At 36.4% G+C, this 23367-nt stretch overlaps 1 protein-coding gene across 1 annotated transcript; it reads left to right on the top strand.

Moving 5' to 3' along the window:
- The first annotated feature begins 165 nt into the window (after nucleotides 1–165).
- PolE1 (DNA polymerase epsilon catalytic subunit 1) lies at nucleotides 166–23367 on the top strand. The gene is made up of 42 exons (XM_089706694.1): nucleotides 166–370; nucleotides 460–583; nucleotides 903–1121; nucleotides 1308–1537; nucleotides 1916–2236; nucleotides 2378–2478; nucleotides 2662–2803; nucleotides 3173–3305; nucleotides 3657–3770; nucleotides 4261–4435; nucleotides 4798–5065; nucleotides 5643–5752; nucleotides 6425–6543; nucleotides 6851–6990; nucleotides 7452–7634; nucleotides 8089–8207; nucleotides 9136–9254; nucleotides 9329–9530; nucleotides 9909–10230; nucleotides 10765–10996; nucleotides 11320–11487; nucleotides 11691–11852; nucleotides 12133–12220; nucleotides 12289–12407; nucleotides 12748–12980; nucleotides 13574–13699; nucleotides 13781–13874; nucleotides 13987–14168; nucleotides 14408–14604; nucleotides 16082–16232; nucleotides 16687–16842; nucleotides 17593–17725; nucleotides 18173–18245; nucleotides 18542–18686; nucleotides 18947–19131; nucleotides 19847–19971; nucleotides 20227–20304; nucleotides 21024–21181; nucleotides 21540–21702; nucleotides 21975–22153; nucleotides 22644–22776; nucleotides 23162–23367. Exons 1-42 carry the CDS (start codon nucleotides 285–287, stop codon nucleotides 23327–23329), a joined length of 6675 nt encoding a protein of 2224 aa, XP_089562820.1. The 5' UTR covers nucleotides 166–284; the 3' UTR covers nucleotides 23330–23367.

Raw genomic sequence — 23367 nt, 5'->3', positions numbered from 1 at the left:
ATTAACTTGTAACAAGAAAATATGACGTTGAATGACGCCTGTATGTTTTTATCCCTTTCACACCTAACTTGGCAAGTACATTCTCCCTCTACGGTAGAGGGAGAATCTCCCTCTACGGTTCATAGACTTTTGGCGCGAAATTATGACATTAGTTTTGACAACCAGCTGATGAACTCTAAACTGATGTTTCAGTAAGATTTTGAAAAGTTTACAGTGGTTTACAACACCCTGGATGTTGAAAGGGATGTGAAAAAGGGATATCTTCATTCATAACTTTAATTACAATGGTACTTCAAAATACCGGTAAATATAAAGCTGATAAAAGTGATGCTTATGGACGGAGAGAGCCAGGATCCTCGTCTGGGCCAAGGTATATGTTATTCAGTCCCCTTTACGCTTCTTTCACAATAAAAATAGAATATAATAAACAATTAATTATAAGTACTGTGTATATTACAGAGAGGAGTCTTCAGAATCACGAATACGGATAGCAATAGAAAATGATAGAATCGACTCAAAGTATGGATTCGATAGAGTTCGTGATACAAAAGAACGTACCGGCTATCTTATTAATATGCATACGGTGAGTTTATTAGCCTAACATTTATAAATCCTCAGAATTTTTATAGCATCAATTCAACTTATTTTGTTCTGCAGAATTTCTGGACTTAAACCATTTGCATACTTTAAAATAATCACATAAATATTATATTTTTAATCTTCGTTTAATATGTATTTTCTTTGGTTTTCCTGTATTCATTCATGTTCAATTATCATTTATGAATGCTTAATTTCTCATCCTTATAAATTTGAAGTAAAAGTTAATTAATATTGTGTTTTCAAATTAATAGAGTTGTTAGAATTCCTTTTATTTTTTCACATAATTCTATTAACATTTGCAGGCTGAAGTACTTGATGAAGATAAGAGGCTAGTTGCAGCCATGGATTACTATTTCATTGAGATGGATGGTGCTAGGTTCAAAATATCATTGACTTTTCAACCCTACTTCTTGATAATGGCCCGTAAGGAATGTGAACAGGAAGTTATACAGTACTTGTCTAAGAAGTTTGCTGGCACCATACATAAGATAGAAGTTATTGAAAAGGAAGATCTGGATTTGGTTAGTAACTTATGTTAATAACTTAACATTATGAGCTATAGGCATACTTATGTATATGGAGTACTTATGTATATGGCGTACTTATGTATAAGGTGTCTATTAGCAATTTATCTAAACATCAAATTTGTTGTTAAGTAATTTATTTTTATGAACTCTGTGATACATAAATTGACTTAAAATTTTCAGCTGAATCACCTGTCAGGTTTAAAACAGCGCTACATAAAACTATCTTTCATGTCCCAAAATGAAATGATGAAAGTAAGAAGGGAGATATTGACAGCAGTGAACAAAAATAAAGAGCGAGAGAAGAAAGATGCAATCTATGCTGAAATGTTAACAAACGCACTTACAAGTGCTGCAGCAATAGAGCATGCTAAAAAAACTACAGATCACATGGAGAATATTCTGGACATACGGTAAAATATTTGACACTTAATAACTGATTATACTTAATATTAAAATATTATTTAAGTTGTTAAGTCTCAATTTAAAAAGTGTAAATGGAAGTTAGAACAAGTTCTAACAAAGGTATTTAGTGGCAACAAATTCTAACTATTGAAAATGTGTTCTAATAAAAAACACATTTTAACTGTAACATATTTACTAAATATTTCTTTTTTGCATGTTCTTTTTGGTACTGAACTCCTACAAAACGATTGGACCGATTTTTAAGATTTTTTTGCATGTTACTGCAAATGCGAGAATGTTTTAGATTTATAACAAACAAACACGAAAGCAGCCGTAAGGAAGATGCTAGTTAATTTATAAATTATATTTTCTTTATCTGATTTCAGAGAACATGATGTCCCATACCATGTAAGAGTGTCAATCGACATGAAGATATTCTGTGGAACCTGGTACACTGTTAAGTCCAGAGGCACAGAAACACCGATTTTCACAAAACGAGAAGATCTGCTTGAAAGACCGGATCCAATTGTCTTGGCGTTCGATATTGAAACTACGAAGTTACCGCTAAAATTCCCTGATTCACAAACGGACCAAATTATGATGATATCGTACATGATTGACGGTCAAGGGTTTTTGATTACGAATAGAGAAATAATATCAACTGATGTTGAAGATTTTGAATACACACCAAAGCCTGAGTTTGAAGGGTAAGCTTTATTTAATTGGAGTAAATTAAAAACTTATTTGTTTTTTCTATACTATTTGATACTATTTGATTTGATTTTAAGTAAAAGTATAAATAATTTTTTAGTACTGTATTTTTTAAACTTTTCTTTATTTTTTTTCAGGCAATTCATTATATTCAATGAAGTTAATGAGTTAGCGTTGATACAAAAGTTTTTTGATCACATAATGGATGTAAAGCCCCATATTTTTGTTACTTACAATGGTAAATATTAACACCTTTTATAATGTTTTTTATATATTTTTTTCTTAGTGCTCCTTTATTATGTTACAAGGGTTTTCAGCAATTGTGTTTTTTAAATAAACTTAAAGATTAGGCGAAATGCTTTAAAAAAGACATTTTTTTATTTTACAAAAAATATATTGTTTTTTTTTTATTTATTTTTAGGTGATTTCTTCGATTGGCCATTCGTCGAAGCTCGCGCGGCGATATTAGGGCTTGATATGAAGCAAGAGATCGGTTTCAGTAAGATAGCCGCTAGAGACGGCACCTACGCATGTAGACCTGCTATGCATATGGACTGTTTATGGTAATTATGTCGAGATTGTTGAATAGATATTTTTTATTTTTTTTTGTTTTTGAAAATATTTGGATAAATGAAATAAGGTTATGTTTTGTAAACGTCGCTGTATCGAGTTTTTCTTTGAAATTTAGGAAGGGTCTTTGTCTGATGTTCATGAAATCAAGAAAAGTGTAACTTCATTCACCCATGTATGATTTTTTATTTGCACTGGTCATGTAAAAAGTCAGCAGTTTTTGTATACTCATTAGTAAAGGGAATGTTATACTTACACAATAATAATTTTTAAAATTAATTTTCTTGCTACCCTCATATTTCAAAAAAATTTTCTCATTGAAAGCACATCTTACACTAAAATTTCAATGTTTCCTTTCATAGTTGGGTAAAACGTGATTCATACTTACCAGTCGGGTCGCAAGGTTTGAAAGCAGTGGCCAAAGCAAAATTAAGATATGATCCAGTGGAATTAGATCCGGAAGATATGTGCAGGATGGCTGCTGAACAGCCACAGGTTTGTATGATATTGTGACTTTAGGCTTAACATATTCGAAAGGGAAAATAATAAAGTGGATATTATATGAAAAAAATTGCTTTCCCGTCTGTCCCTGTCTGTCTATCCCTATGCATACTTATATCTTTAAAACTAGGTGAAGGATTATATGCAGTATTTTTGATAAAACGACCCTTCTATAAATATTTCAACACACAGATACAATGATTTATTTTATAGCGAAAAAAATAAATAAAATGAATACATGCTTAAATTATAAAATCCCTAAATTGGGGATTCTCAACATCGTAATCACCTTATTTTTATAAAACTTTTTTCAAATTCGTTATTATAATGTATGCTCTTATGCAGGTACTCTCAAACTACTCAGTATCTGACGCAGTAGCCACTTACTATTTGTACATGAAGTATGTCCATCCGTTCATATTTGCTTTATGCACCATCATTCCTTTGGAACCAGATGAGGTAAGACTTGCATAATGTTTTAATATATTGAATTTGTTACGGTTTGTATTGTGTGTCATTAATTTAATATTCAAGTTTAAACATAGACAATATTTTACTACAAAAGGACATGCTTTAATTTTTTTAATATACTCCCTGTTTTATAAACTTATCCCTTTTTTCCTCTGTTTTACTTTTTGATCAATTTTAATTGTTTGTACATTATCTTTGTGTGTTCTCGTTAAAAAACCTAGATTCATCACACACATACACACACGCACACACACGCGCAGGAAAACACGCACGCACGCACGCATTTAATATAAAAAGACGTGTGGCACTCGGGGACTGCCGCGGTAAAGCTATTGCATGCTATGCCTTCAAGCCACACCTCCGTGCCCGTCGGAGTGGGGAGCGTGAGGTTTTTTCGTTACGGAATTACTCGATTCGGTCCCCGCGCTCAAGGCCCGCGATAGAAGCTATGCAATAGCTTAATAATAATGACTTTCAGGTACTCCGCAAAGGTTCAGGCACATTATGTGAGTCACTGCTCATGGTGGAAGCATTCCACGCGAACATAGTGTTCCCGAACAAGCAAGTGGAGGAACTTAATAAGTTAACTGCAGATGGCCATGTGCTTGAGACAGAAACATATGTGGGGGGACATGTGGAGGCTTTGGAGTCTGGTATGTGAATGGAATTAAAAGCAGGGTTCTATATATACCTCTTTGGTTCTCTGCCTTTTCACAAAAAATTGTTCGACAGATTTTCACTTGCCAACCAACGTTTCGCAGAATTTTATTTCGTCCGATAATCATTTGCCAACTTATCATATAATTTTATTTCTTTCCCAACCTCACAGTTACCAACTGAATGTTTGGTCCGCTTTTAAGCCGCCAACTTTTAAGCAGCAGAATGTTTTAGTTTGCGTAATATTCCTTTAGTTGTTTACGAAATCATACTTTTATTAAAACTGTTTAAGAAATGTTTTTTGATATATCTGATGTTTTTCTATTTTGTGTATTGACTATTCTGTTTACATTTCTAGGTGTATTTAGAGCAGACATCAAATGTAAGTTTCGCATAGTGCCTTCAGCGGTGGACAAACTGATAGATGGTATAGAGAAAACCATGAAACACGCCATAGAGGTCGAAGAGGGGATTCCCCTGGATTTAGTGACGAATTTTGACGAAGTTTGCGGTGAAATCAAAGCTAAGTTGGAACATATGAGAGACCATCCAAGGAGAGACGAAAATCCGCTCATATACCACTTGGACGTTGGTGCTATGTACCCTAATATTATATTGACGAACCGGTTAGTAATTTGACTTATTAAAAAAGAATTATTCCTGTTACGTTTTGGGTTTTTTTCTTTTACAATGATAGAAAGTTAAGTGTATAATATACGGCCAAAGGTTTATTCTGTCTTCTGTGATAGAATAATAAAGGAAGTTAACCAAGAAAACACAGCATTTTCTTTCGCGAAGCCCGTTCGGTTGTAATCGAGTTGCTTTCTAAAATCACGTCTTTCACTGTGACCACAACGACCAACGCATTGTGAGCTATTTTTACACAATGAGCCAGCTTTTTATTATCCAGATGTTGGAACGAAGTTCCTAATCGCGCGTCGCGAAAGGGGGCTAGACGGAAAAAATTAGGACAAAAATTGTAACGACACTTTTCGCTATAATTTTCAACCGTGTGGCGTGCGCGTGTTTCTCTGTCTTTCTTATAGAAAGCAAGCTAGTTATTTTAGTAACTTCGTTCCATCCCTTATATGTATAAGATATTTTTGATTTTATGACATTCAAATGCTTTATAAATATAAATTTATAAATAATGGAAAAAATTCGATCAGGAGGCGACCTCTCAATAATTTGTTTGTTTGTTAGTCTCCAACCGTCCGCCATGGTGTGTGCGAGCGTGTGCGCGGTGTGCGACTACAACAAGCCTGGCGCGGACTGCCAGCGGCACATGGACTGGATGTGGAGGGGGGACTATTGTGAGTCAGATACATGATAAAAAAAAACGTGTGCGTGTACTAGTGTACACATGTAAGAAGTGAAACTTCTTTATGACCTTATTTTTCAAAAAATAATTTACTATATGCAACTTTACAGAAATACGTCGAATCACGCGTGGTAGGGATAAGAAAAAGATGGCGCGTAACGGAAAAATGTTACACTAAATTTTTTTCCAATCCCGATAAAGAAGTTTCACTTCAAAAAAATTTTTTTTTCAGTGACAAAAAAAATTTACTGGTGGACAAACAATAATTTTAGATAATTTACAGAGGGCATGGCATGAGGGCCTTTTAGTTTACCTTTTTTAGAAATTACCTAATAATGTAAATTGCTTACGTGTGATACAATAATGAATCACAATTATACAAAAAATAAATTTACCATGTCTCGATTTTTATTCAAATCGTCAAATCAAATCATTTATTTATTACAGAAACTATTCTTTAATGCCTCAGCCCCCGGAATCACAAACACAATAGAAAATCTATTGTGATTTGTGTCGTGGCCCGATCGGGCCGCTCGGTGGTCAAGGGGTTAAACCTACGAAACCTATTCTGCAATTTACCAATCCACACAGTTTAATGTGTTGTTTCTAATTCTCTGAAAGAATAAACTGTCCAGTTAGTAATACCATTTTGTTTTCCTTACAGTACCAGCGACAAGAAGTGAATATCAGCGTATCCAACAACAACTGGAGACAGAGAAATTCCCGCCATTACACCCTGGTGGGCCGCCTAGAGCGTTTCATTCTTTGCCTAAGGAAGAACAGGTATTTTTGACAAAAAGTATTATTTTGTAATATCCCAATTAAGATTAGTTTAAAATAGCTTTCGCCCGCGGTTTTCACCGCGTTATCTATAACTTAAAAACCTTTTTCTAACGTATCCATTGGTGAAAACAGAATGTCATGTTTCATAATATTATGTACTATGATTTTATTTCTACATAGATATTTGACCTAAATTTATTTCATTATTCAATTTTCAATTCTATAAACATTACTAAATTATGAAATTTCCTTTCAAGTACTTCGTACATTTTGTCATTAAAATAATAAGGCATATATTACTTTATAGGCAGGATATGAAAAGAAGAGATTAGCAGACTATTGTAGGGTCGCCTACAAGAAGACTAAAGTGACGCGCACGGAAGTTCGCACTACTACGATTTGTCAAAAAGAAAACTCCTTCTATGTGGACACTGTTAGAGCTTTCAGGTAATTTTTTTTAACTTATATTGTTACTTAGAATATTCATTATTGGGTTTATGAGTGTGGTCCAAAAGAGAGCAGAGCAATCTATAAGCAATCTGGTTCTTTAAAATAATTTGACTTAAATGTATTTATTATGTATTTACATAATATGTGAAATATTTTGACATTCCAAGGAGTTGTTTTTTTTTCTTCTCAGAAGAATTAATTTTCTAAATGGCAGAGATTATACCTCGTAATTTGCTGTGTATTTAAATGCTATTCTATTCGCAGTGTCATAAGGTCTATTTTGCTTTGACATTACAACATTCCTAATGGACATAACACGTTTATTTAAACACTGTTCTATTTGTATTAGCATAGGGTCTATTTTACTTTATACTTACAAATTCCTAATTTACCTTATGTATATAAGGACATAGAGTCTATTTTACTCTGACATTACAAAATTTCCCGTATTTCTACAGGGATCGTCGTTACGAATACAAAGCGCTAAACAAGCAGGCTAAAGCATTAGTATCAGCGGCCGTAGCGAGCGGAGACGCGGCGGAAATAAAGTCTGCTAAAAGTCGAGAAGTGCTATATGATTCCTTGCAATTGGCACATAAGTGTATTCTGAACTCGTTTTATGGATACGTGATGAGGCGTGGGTAAGTGTGATTTAGATTTAAGGAAAATTAAAAAAATGTGGGTACTTTGATAGGTCTCGAGTGGAAATGGGGCTATTCAGTTATATCGCTCTAATTCTTTACTTTGATTATAATTTTATTAAATTGATATCTGGCAGACTGAAACTTGTTTATTATTTTAATGTAGTCAAAGGAAAATCTGCATAATCCTCGTTCGGATGGAATTTCCGGCATAAAAATTATCGTATGTCCTTTCGCAGGTCTCAAACTATATTTGTACTATTATTCATCTAAATCCGATCAGTAGTTTAGGCGTGAAGAAGAGACAGTCAGACATATAGACAAACGAACAGTGTTATTTACACATATACAACAACACACAACAGTGTTATTTACACATATACAATATACCTATATTTAGTTAGTGTTAATAACGTTGCCATTAAATTTAATTGTTTTTTTGCCTACACAACAGAGCTAGGTGGCATAGTATGGAGATGGCCGGTATAGTTTGTTACACCGGCGCGAACATTATCATGAGAGCAAGAGAGATTATTGAACAAGTTGGCAGGCCCCTTGAGCTTGACACTGATGGTAATATAATAATAATAATAATTAATAATTCATTTATTTATTCAAGTAACCAGGACTCATTTTGTTAGTAACAATTATTATCTTAAAAATTATGTTAGTAAAAATAAAATTTATGACTGCTAGAAATGTACTCCACCGCTACAAAGCTATCAAGGAAGCAGACAGTCTGCAGCAGTGGTTCACATACCAGCAGTCGAGCCGACTCGCTATACAGCGCATGATTTCATTGGGGCTGTCCCGCACACGGCGCACCAGGGATGTGCATCTCTTTCGCATTGTAGCGTAAAAACAGTCTATATGAGCTTCTGCAAACATCCCTGATGCGCTGCAATAACGGGGCAGCCCCATTAACACCCGGAACGCATTGTTATATTGAACACGGAGCGAGCTGTAAGAATGTTGAGTATGACTAGCCCATAGGCTGCACGTGTAAAAAGATGTACAATACGCACGAAATAGGGTTTTTTTAACTTCATTAGAACAACGTGCAAACCTACGAGCTATCATATTTGCCCTCACTGCCAGTGCCCGTCGTTCCCTTTCAATATCATCATCGTCTCTGAGTCTAGGGGTCAATATGTGTCCGAGATATTTGAATTTAAAGACCCTCCCCAATGGCACTCCGTTCAAACGTATTGGGGGTAAAAAATATAATAATTTATATATTTTTATTGATTATTAAGGACTTTTTTGGGCTTTTATATTTAATTTGTCTTCTTTTAAAGCTTTCGTAGAGGAAGGAAAAAGGTTTGTGATAATGTCATAATTTAGAGACACCTTTTACATATAAGAGCTTATTGCATAATATTAGTTAAATAAATTTCAAATTTTCAGTTGATACTAAATCAATACTGTAAAAAAATTGAACATTTTTCATTTTTGAGGAATTTACACGTCAGGAATTTATACATTTTTTAACTATTTTCAGGTATTTGGTGTATTCTACCCTCATCTTTCCCAGAAAATGTAACAGTACATACCACTCACCAGAAGAAAAAGAAAATAAATGTGTCATATCCTAATGCTGTTCTGAATGCCATGGTTAAGGTAAGAGTAGAATTCTGATATTTCTACACTAAAATTATTTATTGTGAATTGTATTATATGTGGTATTTTTCTAGGATTATTTCACCAATGATCAATATTATGAATTAGTGGATCCAGATGAGAAAAAATATGAAAAACGTGCTGAAAATTCCATCTTTTTTGAAGTAGATGGACCTTATCTTGCTATGGTTCTGCCAGCTTCTAAAGAAGAAGGGAAGAAATTGAAGAAACGATACGCTGTTTTTAATTTTGACGGGTCTTTAGCAGAATTGAAAGGTTAGGAAAAATTTATTATAATACTAGTGGTCCGCCCCGGCTTCGCCCGTGGTACCTACATGTTTAAACTATCCTATCTCTCAAGTTGGATCGAACTGCACATGGTGTGCGAATTTTATTATAATCGGTTAAGTGGTTTAGGAGTCCATTGAGGACAAACATTGTGACACGAGATTTATATATATTAAGATGTATAGTTTTTTATTGCAGTAGTATATTAAATAGAATGTAAAATAACGTATTTTTTACCTATGAATACAAATACTTGCAACACTGTACATCTCCAAATATGTGTTTGATAATATTTTTTTTGAGGGTTCTTTTTATTAGTGTTCGTAAATTTTCATTACAGTAAATAATACTTAATTCTGTCAACAGGTTTCGAAGTAAAACGTCGTGGCGAGTTGCAATTAATCAAAATCTTCCAATCGTCAGTATTCGAGGCTTTTCTCAAAGGGAATGATTTAAAGTCTTGCTACGGAGCTGTCGCTAAAGTAGCCGACTACTGGCTAGATGTATTGTACAGTAAAGGCTCAAATATGCCCGATTCTGAACTATTTGAATTAATTTCGGAGAATCGATCAATGTCTAAAAAACTGGAAGATTATGGGGGACAGAAGTCAACGTCGATTTCCACAGCTAAGAGATTGGCGGAGTTTCTTGGTGACCAAATGGTTAAGGATGCTGGATTGGCTTGTAGGTAAGTTACGTATCATCTATTGTTATTATTTGGTCTATTATTTCTATGAAAATTGTGGTGTCTTTTTTCTTCTGTAAGGTGAAAATTTGCTTGTTACGATATTGCCTTATTGCTAGTAAAGATTTATTAATCTTTAAATTGTTGAAAGATTTTTTCACATTTAGATATTAGAAAGAAAGAAACAAAGAAAAGTAAAGACTCAAATGGATTTTAAACGTGATTTATTATATTATCATGATGTTTCGCACATTTTATAGCTACGCTCGCTATAAAATGTGCGAAACATCACGGGGACACTTTTTTGACGTGATAACGTTTTTAAAATCGTTTTAGTCGGGTGACATGTTCAGAAACTTGTGTCACACCAAAACCTCACGAGCGCGATCGCAGGTATAACGAGAGAGAGACAGACCGATCTCCCGTCTCATCTCGAGCGCTGCCACCAATAAGACGTTATCACGTAAACATCTCGATCGTAAACCTACTTTACAAACAACCAATTTTTTAACATTGCTGATTAACTGTATTCAACAGATTTATCATATCCCGTAAACCAGACGGTGCACCGGTCACAGAGAGAGCTATTCCCCTCGCGATATTCCAGTCACCAGCAGCCGTCAAACGACATCACTTGCGTCGATGGTTAAAGGACAACACTATATCTGAAGATATCGATATTAGGGACGTGCTAGATTGGGCATATTATATCGAGCGATTGAGTGGCGCTATACAGAAGATCATCACTATACCCGCTGCTATGCAAGGAGTAAGTAAAGTATATATAAGATTGATTATCCGACTCGAAGGATCAATTAAAAAAAAATATCAGTCTTTCATATGCTTAATTCGCTTGTAATTTATGCACAGATTAAGATTTCTTCAAGAGGAAAATGTCTTGATAAATTTTTATTTGTGGTCCAGTCATTATTTTCATCAAAATCGGTTGAACTGGAACCTATTCCGGGAAAACTTCGACTCGAAGGATCAATTAGAAGCTTTTGATTTGCTTGTAATATATGAAGATTTCAATAACTTACTTCGAAAAAAAAGGCAAACGTCGCAATTTCAATAATATATTAATTTCTTTAGTTGGACAATCCAGTACCACGCGTACAATATCCAGACTGGTTGCACAAGAAAATGTTAGCTAAAAGTGATAAGTTCAAAACAAGGAAAATAACAGATATGTTCAGTGTGCAGCCTAAGGAAGTGAGAGATGGCAATGATGAGGAACCTTCCACTAGTAATGGTGATGAGGTAAAGGTTATTTCTTTCAAAAATCCCTTTAGAATTTTTCCGAAAGTAAACAAAGGCCTTTGTTGACTTTACGACAGAAAACAGATCCAAACAAGTTTGTAGTCTTTAATGTTCTGTTGTACATTTATTTGTTCCTATCAAAATTACTATTAATTTCTTTCCTAATTAAAAAGAAAATTAAATTACTCCTTTTTTATGGTCAGAATGGGATAATAGACATGGAAGATATCGGCAAAGAGCAGACGGACAAAGAAATAAGGCCGATGGTTCATACAGTGAAAAGGAAAAGGGAAGAATCTCCAGTAAAAGAAGCTGCCACTTGGCGGGAGGCACTTGGTCCACCGCCACCGTTTGGAAATACGAAGGTAATCTTTTTATTGAAGAAAACACTTTTCAGTTTAGTTTTTTTTTTATTTTTTCTGAAAACCATTGTTACGGAAACTTTCTCTGTAATTTTTGCTGACGTGGGGACCTTTTTGTGCCATTCTAATGTTAAATTTGTATTTTACCTGTTTAAATTTCTTTACTTTATTTTGGTTTTGGTAAATAAACGAAAAAAAAAATATTTTAAATTTATGTCAAAAAATAGCTTTATTCGAATGTTTTTTTTATCATCCTAGAAATTACACTTAAAATCCCTTACAGGAGGAACGCTTAGCCTGGATTGTTTTTCAAAAGAAGAAATGGAAATGGCAAATAGATCAAAGGGGATTAAATAACCGCAGTAAAAAAGGTAACATTTTACAAGATTCATATTTTTTTACTAATCTTTCAATATACTAATTTTAAATTGATATTCAGGTAAATTGGATAAAGACAATGCAGTATTGCCAAAGACTGTGGGCGCTTCAAACACCTTGGGTGGATTTATAAGAAGAGCACAACGCACATTACTAAATACTCCATGGCAGATAATTCAGGTATTGTAATAAAATTGTGTAATAAAATTATAAACGCGGCTATGCAAAGAGTACGCAAAGTATTTGTTACTTGTTATTTGATTTTCCCGCTTGAAGGACCATTTTTTCTTAATTAAAATTGTTTTTCAACTGTAACTTCTTTAGGCGCTTTGAGAGTAAAATTTCAAGCTCGCGTCATGGCGATACCGTCACGTCATAGAGTAAGGCGACGATTTTGGTATTTTTGAATCTTATCAAAGAAGTTTCACTTCTGACACGTGTTCTCGGCACACACGCTCTTTTTTATTTCGCATGTTATGTATTCGTAGATTATTCGAAAAAAAATGTCTACTTTTTGCAGATAGCGGAGACGGGTGAGCCCGGTCTGTTCCGGCTGTGGGCGCTGGTCGGTACCGAGCTGCATCAGATCAAGCTGACGGTACCGCGCGTGTTCTACGTGAACCGGCGCGTGGCCCGCAGTGCGGACAGCGGGCCGTACTGGCGCAAGTGCACCCGCGTGCTGCCCCGCGCGCACCCCGCGCACAGCCTGTACCAGTACACCGTGCCCGAGCTGCTCTACCGGGAGAGGCGACAGTACGTGTGCACTGTGCGACCACATGAAAACGAAAGAGTTGAAAAAATAATAATTGTCTGTAAAGTCGGTTTTCTGACGATGGTTGAACGTGACAACGTCCGATTGTGCTTCTTTGTCGCTCGTTCCGCGCTCTCGCTTGCACTTCAAGCCTTACATGGAACGCCTCAGAGCGAGGTAACGCCGCATGAGTCATGTTTTTTCGTGCGTGCAGCCGGCTCTATCGAATTATAAAACGTTGTCACGTCAAAATCTATTCATATTCGTAATCCCTCCTAAATGGAAGCACAGCTGTGACGCTATATGTACGTGAGAGTCGCATGTGCACACTCCAGCCCCGCGCGACGCGTGCGGCCCCTGCGGCTCTCCAACACGCATAACGTAATCGATTTCACGAGCACAAGCTTAAGTGACGTGTCTTTTCACGTTAGAATAAATATTATATGGCGATGAAGCGGTTTTTTTCATGAAATTAAAGTTTTATGAATGTTTTCATTCAGGCATTCGAAAAAGTTACCATTGTACGCGAGAACTACACCACTTTTATATAAAGCAAATTAAAATTTATATAAACCAATGATGCTATTTTTTTCAGAGAACTGATGAGCGAGCTATCCGCCCCAGAAATAGAAGGAATATACGAGACACAAATGAGCTTGGAGTTCAGAGTTCTTGTGCAACTGGGATGTATTTGTACTGTAGACCAGCAAGAAGCTAGAAGGTATTTATTTTATACCAATAAACATGTCAATATTCTTATTTTGTTGATTTTTTTTATTAATTTTTCTTGTATTAACTCCAGATTAATACAATTCGGATCGAATAACATGGACTCATTTACGCTCAGTCAACTACAGTTTAAAAGTGTTGCACATCAACCATACCTACAAAAACAGGTCAGCACAAATTTCCATTTCTATCCTGCACCAATTTATTATGCCGTCAATTTTTTTTAATCAATTATGTATATCCTAAGTTTATTCCCTTAAAACTTTATTTATTCCATAGGATGATGTATCACCGATAAAACACATCTTCCTGTACCAACATTCTGCACCGAATTCCACTCGAAGTATGTGGTCTCTAGTTTTAGGACCAATCAAACGAGCGTATATTTTTGTTCTTGACACGGTGAAGACAAATCAAGTTCCTAACATGAGCACATTGTATTCTGCTGAAAGAACTGCTAAGTAAGTAAATATAAGTATATTTTTAAATATGGTCATTTGTAGTATTTGTTAAGTTTTCAAATAAAATTATCCGAAATATAAAATCAGGTACTTTTTGAATTATAACGGATTGTAGGGTACTTCTAAAAATTTAAACTTATACATACCTTAAGATAGTTGTAAAAAAATGAATATTTATACACTCTATGTTATTTCTAAAAAATTAAAAAACCCTGTACTAAAAATATTTTTTTTTCCAGAATAAACTTAGGCACAGAAGAAGCTACATTACCAGGTTCAGAATTAAACTGGGAAGTGTTAGTGGAAACGGAAGCAAGAGCAGTATACCGCGGAATACAGAGGGCGCTACAACGTTATAGAGACGAGAAGTGTGGGCCCACTGTGTTAGCATTACAGACTTCATTATCTAGTGGTGCTTTGTTAGCTCTAATGCCGGGTGAGTGTGGGTTTACCCTATAGTTGGGAAAGTCCTGGGAAAGTCCGAATATAGAGGGCGCTGCAACGGTATAGAGACGAGAAGTGTGGGCCCACTGTGTTAGCGTTGCAGACTTCATTATCTAATGGTGCTTTGTTAGCTCTAATGCCGGGTAAGTGTGGGTTTATCCTATAGTTGGGACTAATTTGGTTCAAATAAGTCCTGGGAAAGTTAGGAATACAGAGGGCGCTGCAACGTTATAGAGACGAGAAGTGTGGGCCCACTGTGTTGGCGTTACAGACTTCATTTTCTAATGGTGCTTTGTTAGCTCTAATGCCGGGTAAGTGTGGGTTTATCCTATAGTTGGGACTAATTTGGTTCAAATAAGTCCTGGGAAAGTTAGGAATATAGAGGGCGCTGCAACGTTATAGAGACGAGAAGTGTGGGCCCAATGTGTTGGCGTTACAGACTTCATTATCTAATGGTGCTTTGTTAGCTCTAATGCCGGGTAAGTGTGGGTTTATCCTATAGTTGGGACTAATTTGGTTCAAATAAGTCCTGGGAAAGTAAGGAATACAGAGGGCGCTGCAACGTTATAGAGATGAGAAGTGTGGGCCCACTGTGTTGGCGTTACAGACTTCATTATCTAGTGGTGCTTTGTTTGCCCTAATGTCAGGTAAGTGTGGGTTTATCCTAAAATTGGGACTAAGTTTAGTTCAAATAAGTCCTGGGAAAGTTAGGAATACAGAGGGCGCTGCAACGTTATAGAGACGAGAAATGTGGGCCCACTGTGTTAGCATTACAAACTTCATTATCTAGTGGTGCTTTGTTAGCTCTAATGCTGGGTAAGTGTGGGTTTATGTTATAGTTGGGACTAAGAAATTTGGTTCAAATAAGTCCCGGGAAGTTAGGAATACAGAGGGCGCTGTAACGGTATAGAGACGAGAAGTGTGGGCCCACTGTACTGGCGTTACAGACATCATTATCCAGTGGTGCTTTATTAGCTCTAATGCCGGGTGAGTGTGGGTTTATCCTATAGTTGGAAAAGGGACTTTGGTTTACAATTATCCTGCGAATGTTTTCTCTAGTTGGGGTAAATTGTCACTGTTAAACGCGAGCAGTTTCTACTTTTAAAAACTTTATTTTTAAACGGGTAACTTAACGGCTAATTCCTTTGACCCCAAGTTGGTAAAAATGCAAGTGATACAGTTCCAGAATCTGGCGATTAGTGTTTTTTAAACTCGATATCCATATAATTATTGAGCAAATTTACTTTTAGAATAAAACTCCTTCTCTTCATATTATATGTTCGAGAGTGGGATTTTGCGATTTTCTTAAAATTCCTTGTTTTATTTAGCTACACTCGATATCCATTTAATTATTGAGTAAATTCACTTTAAGAAAAAAAAACCCTTACTTCAAGAGAGTTTTGCATTTTCAAACTTAACATTTCTTGTTTTCCTTACCTCCGTATAATATTTCTTACAAAAAAATCCAGGTCTCTCGGACTTCCCGCTGGTGCCTTTACACGTTCGAGACGTAGAAACTCTGTACAATACACTGGAGTGGCAGCGGATCGGCGCTCGGGCTATAGTGCGGCATTATCTTAATTTGGACTCTGTTCTGAATCTCACTATAGAACAGTGCAGGTAATACTTTATAAATGTGAGGTTTAATGTGCAAATGGTCTAGTATTTTTTTTTGTAAATTCCTCTTGAACAAAACTTTTGTGTGAATAGTGGATTAGTATGTTTTTGAAGTGAAACTTCTTAAGGCGCGTTGAGAGTAAAATTTCAAATGTCGCGTCATGGCAATACCGTCATGTCATGCAGTAAGGCGATGTTTTTGGTATTGAAATCTTGCCAAAGAAGTTTCATTTCTGACACACACACGCTCTTTTTTATAAATTCTTCCCGTTTCTTTTCTGAGGATTTTTGATATTAATGTTAAGTGCAAATTAAACTTGGCTAAACGTACTTACAATTATTCGTATCACTTGAAAGTAATTTAACGTAATATTTCATAAAGTCTACATTTTGTATATAAAAAATAAATACACTTTATAATTTTGTGTATTACATACAATACATTGTATTTACATAGATATTTCCACGTGCCGATCGGCAATATGCCAGCGGATCCAACGTTGTTCGGAGCAGATCTCTTCTACGCAAGGCATTTGATCAAACATAACTTCGTGCTCTGGTGCTCTAACTTGGAACGACCGGATTTAGGTGGACGGGAAATTGATGATAATAGGTAGGTTTTTAATTGAATAATCAAATCTTGTATCAACAACAGAATATACATTACTTTATTAGAATAAACCTTGTTTGTAAATGTAGGCATTCGTTAAACTTCACTGTGACAAAAAGTCCATCGTCAAGTAAATATGCCTTTTCGTGTTCGTAAAATATTAATCTGCTTCTGTATATGTGAATTTTATATATACTGAAAAAAATATTTTCTCTCATTATTTCAATCAACATATTATAAAATGATTTCCAGAAAGTCATCGATTGGTTTGAAATTTATGTTTTCAAAAGTTTTCATAGCCTTGACGATATAACTGTTCTTTATTAAAATTAATAGAGATAAACTACGATAACATGGCGCGCCCCTCCAAAATTCAAAACGTTTGAAAGTATTTGTGAAAGTATTTACAATGCACCACCAAGATTCACAACGCATGTGTGCGTAATGAGACGGCCGTCAAACAAAAACAAATCCACGGATTTGTTGCTCGACTAGTCACGCTCTAATCGCTCATTATTATTAGTAATGGCGCTGCACTGACGTATTCTATGAAAACGACACGTGCGTTGTCTTGGGCGCTCGGCAACTTATGATTAGTTGACCAACAAATCTGGACGTTAAAGTACTAAAGACGAATACGTACAACTACATACAAACTCCTTCGTAAGGATGTCACTACACACATTGAAACAGTAATTTGGAGGGGCGCGCCATGTTATCGTAGTTTATCTCTACATAATTATTATTTAACAGGCTAGTAAGCGAAGTGGAAGACAGCAAGTCGTGTGCAGTGAGCTCGAGCGGTGCGTACGGCAGTGTGTGCGTGGAGCTGGACACGGACGCGCTGTGCGTGTGTGCGTTGCTGCAGGCGCACCACATACTGCAGGTGATTGTGGACCTTATACGGTATAGATACGGTCGAATATCGCTTGTACATGGTGTGTCACGTGTGCAGTGTGTGCGTGGAGCTGGACACGGACGCGCTGTGCGTGTGTGCGTTACTGCAGGCGCACCACATACTGCAGGTGATTGTGGACCTTATACGGTATAGATACGGTCGAATATCGCTTGTACATGGTGTGTCACGTGTGCAGTGTGTGCGTGGAGCTGGACACGGACGCGCTGTGCGTGTGTGCGTTACTGCAGGCGCACCACATACTGCAGGTGATTGTGGACCTTATACGGTATAGATACGGTCGAATATCGCTTGTACATTTCGTGTGCAGTGTGTTCCAGTGGCGCGTACGGCATAGTTCATCATTTTTTTCTTGTTATAATGCGGTTTAGCTGATATTAATCTTGTAATAATATTTTTTATTGCTTTTTTTGACAGGTTGAAGGTACGAGTGTGGCTACGTCATTCGGTGCACAACATGCAAACATACAGGACGTGATGGCAAACACAGGTATGAAAATAATGATACCTTAAATAAACGTAAAGTAGAAAGATGGTAGATGATGTGAATATTATTTTGGAATGACTATGTAACGACTGAACTAAGTGAATAGAAAGTATAAGAGCCTTTTCCTACAATAATGATTGCAATAAGAATTAATGATATTTCTAAATCTTTTTTTTCTACTTAGAGAATTACTAGCAGGACCTTTATTTGAGTATTCTACTGCTACGAGCACGTATAGATTTATTTAAGGATAATCAGGAAATAAAAAATATCTAGTCTATGCTAAATTTTAATTACAGGTTCAAATGCAACAGTTAACTACGACGAAACGGCGCAATGCAGCGCCGCTTTCAAAATATTACGGACCATGATTGCGTCCTGGTTGAGAGACGTCACTATGTATAAGAATGTGTTCGCAGACTTTCAGATATCACACTTTTATAGGTATTTATTAAGAAAATATTATTAAAAAAGCGAATACGTTAAAGTGTTAATTTCTTTTTAATCCATCCTATGTTACTATAACTTTTGAAGTGAAACTTCTTTATCGGGGTTGGAAAAAAATTAAGTGTTAACATTTGTTCATTTTTCCGTTACGCGCCATCTTTTTCTTATCCCTACCACGCGTGATTCGACGTATTTCTGTAAAGTTGCATATAGTAAATACTAAACAAAGTATAAATTATATTTTTCGCAATATACAGGTGGCTCAAAACGCCTACATCGCTGCTCTACGATCCAGCACTCAGACGCACCCTGTATAACCTTATGAAAAAGTTGTTCCTTATGTTAGTAGCTGAGTTTAAACGGCTCGGATCGCAAATCGTGTACGCAGACTTCAATAGAATTATATTGTGCACTAAGAAAAACTCTGTTATGGATGGTATTGGTGAGTGTTTTTATTAAGTTGCTATTTGCTATTTGATTGAATGACTAGGCCCTTCATTGAATGACGACATTTAATTGAATGACTAGGCCGAACGTTGATTTAAAAAAACGTCACTCAACGTCAAACTAGTTAGTGGATTGTAACATAGACCTATGAACAAAGCGGATTTGTCACGTTGCTGGGTAGAGCATCCGTCAAATTAAACAGAGATTGTATATTTAAAAAAAATCACTTCAACAAAAGAATAAATCAAAGAATCACACAATTAGGAGCCCTGTATTTGACTTAGGGTCATACTATACTTTCCCGCCGCGGAAATCCGCTCGCCAAAGCTGCCGCAGACCATCAAACTACACGGGACGCGATTTATCGCTGTCTTCTGTTCATTTGAACATCACGAGCGAGCGCCAAGGTCCCGCGCCGAACGACGTAACGTAGCGGGAAACCGCCCGTGTAGTTTAAAGCGCCGGTTATCAGTGGCGGTTTGACGCTGCATGCGGCGGTCGTATTTGTCCCGCCTGTGAACCGCGACGGGACACCGCGCAGTCTAGTATGCAGCATACAACTTTCATATTAAATTGTGACTAGTGCGGTTCAGAAGCGGATTCCCGCGGCGGGAAAACCGCTCGTATAGTTTACCCTTATCAACTATTAAAAGTAGATAATCTTTTTTACACTCGCAAAAAATAAATTTTAAATCTATTTACGATTTCAGGATATGTGGAGTTTGTAGTACAAAGTATTAGAAATAAGGAATTGTTCCATGGAATCGATATTCGATACAAGCAATGCTGGTCGTATTTACTTTGGCTGGATGAAGCTAATTTTGCGGGAATACAGGTAATAGTAAATTTTAACAAATTGATAAATAAAAATGCAATAATTTATATCGATACTAGTGGTCCGCCCCGGCTTCGCCCGTGGTACCTACATGTTTAAACTATCCTATCTTAAAGTTGGATCGAACTGCACATGGTGCGCGAATTTTATTATAATCAGTTAAGTGGTTTAGGAGTCCATTGAGGACAAACGTTGTGACACGGATTTATATATATTAAGATATTCCATACTTATACAATATTTTTATTTTAAAAGGGTAAATTGCCAGAAGGTTTGGTAGAAGTTGGTTCCTCACAAGTACCGCAGTCTTCTGAAGAGGGAGATGATCATGAGGTAATTTGTTTTTAGTTTTAGTTTCTCATTTCTCAACAATCTGGAAAAAGTTTGGTTATCATCATGACTTTAGTTAAAAAATATTTTTTTAAACACAGTGCAGTGCTATTCTTAATGAATTATTTATTGCAATAAATTCCCTGTGTACTCTTCTATGAAAAATTGACCATATTATACCCATTACTACAATGTCTACAAGATTTTTTATATGGTAACTTTCATAGTTATATCATATTAACTTTCCGCCCGCGGTTTCGCCCGCATTTTCAAAGAAAAACACGCATAGTTCCCGTTCCTGTGGGATTTCCGGGATAAAACCTATCCTATGTGTTAATCCAAGTTACCTTCTATGTGTGCTAAATATTATTGTAATCGGTTCAGTAGTATTTGCGTGAAAGAGTAACAAACACACACACATCCTTACAAACTTTCGCATTTATAATATTAGTAGGGATTAGTAAGAAGTAAGATAAGATTAGTAAGACTACACAAAAATTGGTTGTTTGTAAAGTAGGTTTACGATCGAGATGTTTACGTGATAACGTCTTATTGGTGGCAGCGCTCGAGATGAGACGGGAGATCGGTCCGTCTCTCTCTCGTTATACCTGCGATCGCGCTCGTGAGGTTTTGGTGTGACACAAGTTTCTGAACATGTCACCCGACTAAAACGATTTTAAAAACGTTATCACGTTAAAAATAACACGTTTATCCACTCGTAGAATGCAGTAACAATGCAGTGGAACCTTGCGAAGCAGCTCCCTGGAGCAGTTCGGGAATACTTCTGCAGCGCAGTGGCTGGTTTCTTGAGCGCTGCGCACGCGCAACCCACACAACTAGCGACTTTACTCTCTACTGATATGTCGCAAAAGCTTTTCCAGTGAGTTATATACAATATTTCAAGGTTTTTTTTATTTGGGTAGTAGTGCATTTTGGGCACTATAGTGTCAATTCCAAAGCCATAGCGCAAATTTCTAGAGGTTTTCTTTCAAAAGACCCTTCCCCTGATAATAACGAACACATCAAAAAAATAATTATAGAAATCGATCCAGTTGTGATTAAGGGAAATAGGGATTCATTTTTATAGAGATTTCAAACTTATTTAGCGAGGCGGGAGCACATTATGAGCACTAATGATAAAAACTAGTTTTGGAGAAACACTTAAATCATTTTTGTCATTGTCAATATTAACAAATTTTGAGAATTCTCATCTTTGCTAATTGAATCCAAATTTCCAGGATCACAGAAAAGATAAGGTCTCGTATGCCAACATTAAAGCTATCGGACCTGGACGATCAGCCCGGTCTCATGCCGGAAGCGCTGGAAGGCTGTACTCCAGCGCTGTTGTTTATTAATGCCCTTTGTAAGGTGCTCTCGCTGGACGAGGCTTTGGAAGACCAGGTATGGAGTGTGAAGGATTTATTATACGTAAATAAACTGTTGTTTAAATAAAATAGATGCAAATTGATGTTTTCAACGTTTGAATCGTTCCATTCAATGTTCGAATCGAGTGTCATATTTTCATTGCAAATGCCATTAAAGCAATTAATACCATGCTATTAAAACAATACCAAACCAACCAAAATACCAACTGTTTTTGACAGATAATTCATCATTGCCTAGCTAATCCGGCTTGAAGGACCAAAATTACTACATGTATGATTATTTTCCAGGTGACATTACTCCGCAGAAACTTACTCCGACTGGTGGGTGTGGGTGAATTCAACCCGTTGGGCGAATGGAAGCGCGCAGGCGCGGCTTGTGAGTTGGCTGAAGTGATCTGCAAAGTGTGCAACCACTGCCGCCATCTCGACCTGTGCTTGCACGCGCATCGCGACGCGAGCGACCAAGTGTGAGTGTGTACTGTGAGTGAGTGTGAGTGTACTGTGAGTGGTGTGTAAGTGTACTGTGAGTGGTGTGCGAGAGTACTGTGAGTGGTGTGTGAGTGGTGTACGAGTGTACTGTGAGGGGGTGGAGTGTGAACTGTGAGTGGTGTGTGAGTGTGTGTGTGTGAGTGTACTGAGAGAGGTGTGCGAGTGTACTGTGAGTGGATGGATTGTGTACTGTGAGTGAGTGTGAGTGTACTGTGAGTGTGTGTGAGTGTACTGTGAATGTGTGTGAGTGGTGTGCGAGTGTACTGTGAGTGGGTGGAGTGTGGCAATAAGTTTGTGAGTAGTTGCTACAAGGTTCGGCCTGTAGTCGTCAGCCACTAAGAATATTTTTAGTCCAAGTAATATGCGCAGTCTAAAATACTACCGTTCCTAATTTTATTCCTTTGAACATAAAATATTGATGTAAATAGTCTCTTCAACTAAAATAAATCATTATTTTTCAACATCCAGGCCGGTCTGCTTATGTCCAACTTGCGGAACTCCATATGAAAATCAAGAGTTGGAGTGGCGGCTCATTGAGATACTGAACCGACGTGCCATGTCCTATACACTGCAAGATCTGATATGCACCAGATGTCATCAGGTAAGGGATAATGAACCTTATTGTTGGTTTAAATTACAAATTATCATTATATGAAAAACTTATAGGGAAGCGACTTTTTGTCAATCTCAAATCTTTCCGTACAAATATCTTAAATTTCGTTTCGTGTTTTTTCCCTATAAGTATTATTACGTGCTTACGTATAAAAATCGACTGCTATAGCCATTTTGCAAAAGATTAAAATTAAATAAACTACCTAGTCATATCAATTCAAAACCACATAATCAAACTCAAATATTTATTAATTGAGTTAGACTTCGATTAGGAGCACTTTTCTATCGTCAAAATACATATTTTAATGTCGTGTTATATTCCCTTAAAATGTAAAAAGTATTTAAATAATAACTAAAAAAAATATCTTTCACAGGTAAAAAGAGATAATCTCTCAGTCGTGTGCGAGTGTGCGGGAGAATTCGCGCTCATGGTGTCTGTAAAGGAAATCAAGTCACAGCTTGCGACGTTCAAGACAATAGCAGAGTTTTACAAAATGCCCTTATTGTTGGAACTCATAGAATTTAATTTAAGTAATATGTGATATCAGGATAATATGAATAAAATTTTTGTATTGTGTAA

The sequence above is a fragment of the Colias philodice genome, chromosome 18, assembly GCF_061535455.1.
Source record: "Colias philodice isolate Cphi_HAF_F1 chromosome 18, ilColPhil1 Martin Lab GWU primary, whole genome shotgun sequence".
In the NCBI taxonomy this organism is placed as follows: Eukaryota; Metazoa; Arthropoda; class Insecta; order Lepidoptera; family Pieridae; genus Colias; species Colias philodice.
The sequence above is the reverse complement of the archived record's forward strand: the minus strand, read 5'-3'. Positions and strand labels throughout refer to the sequence as shown.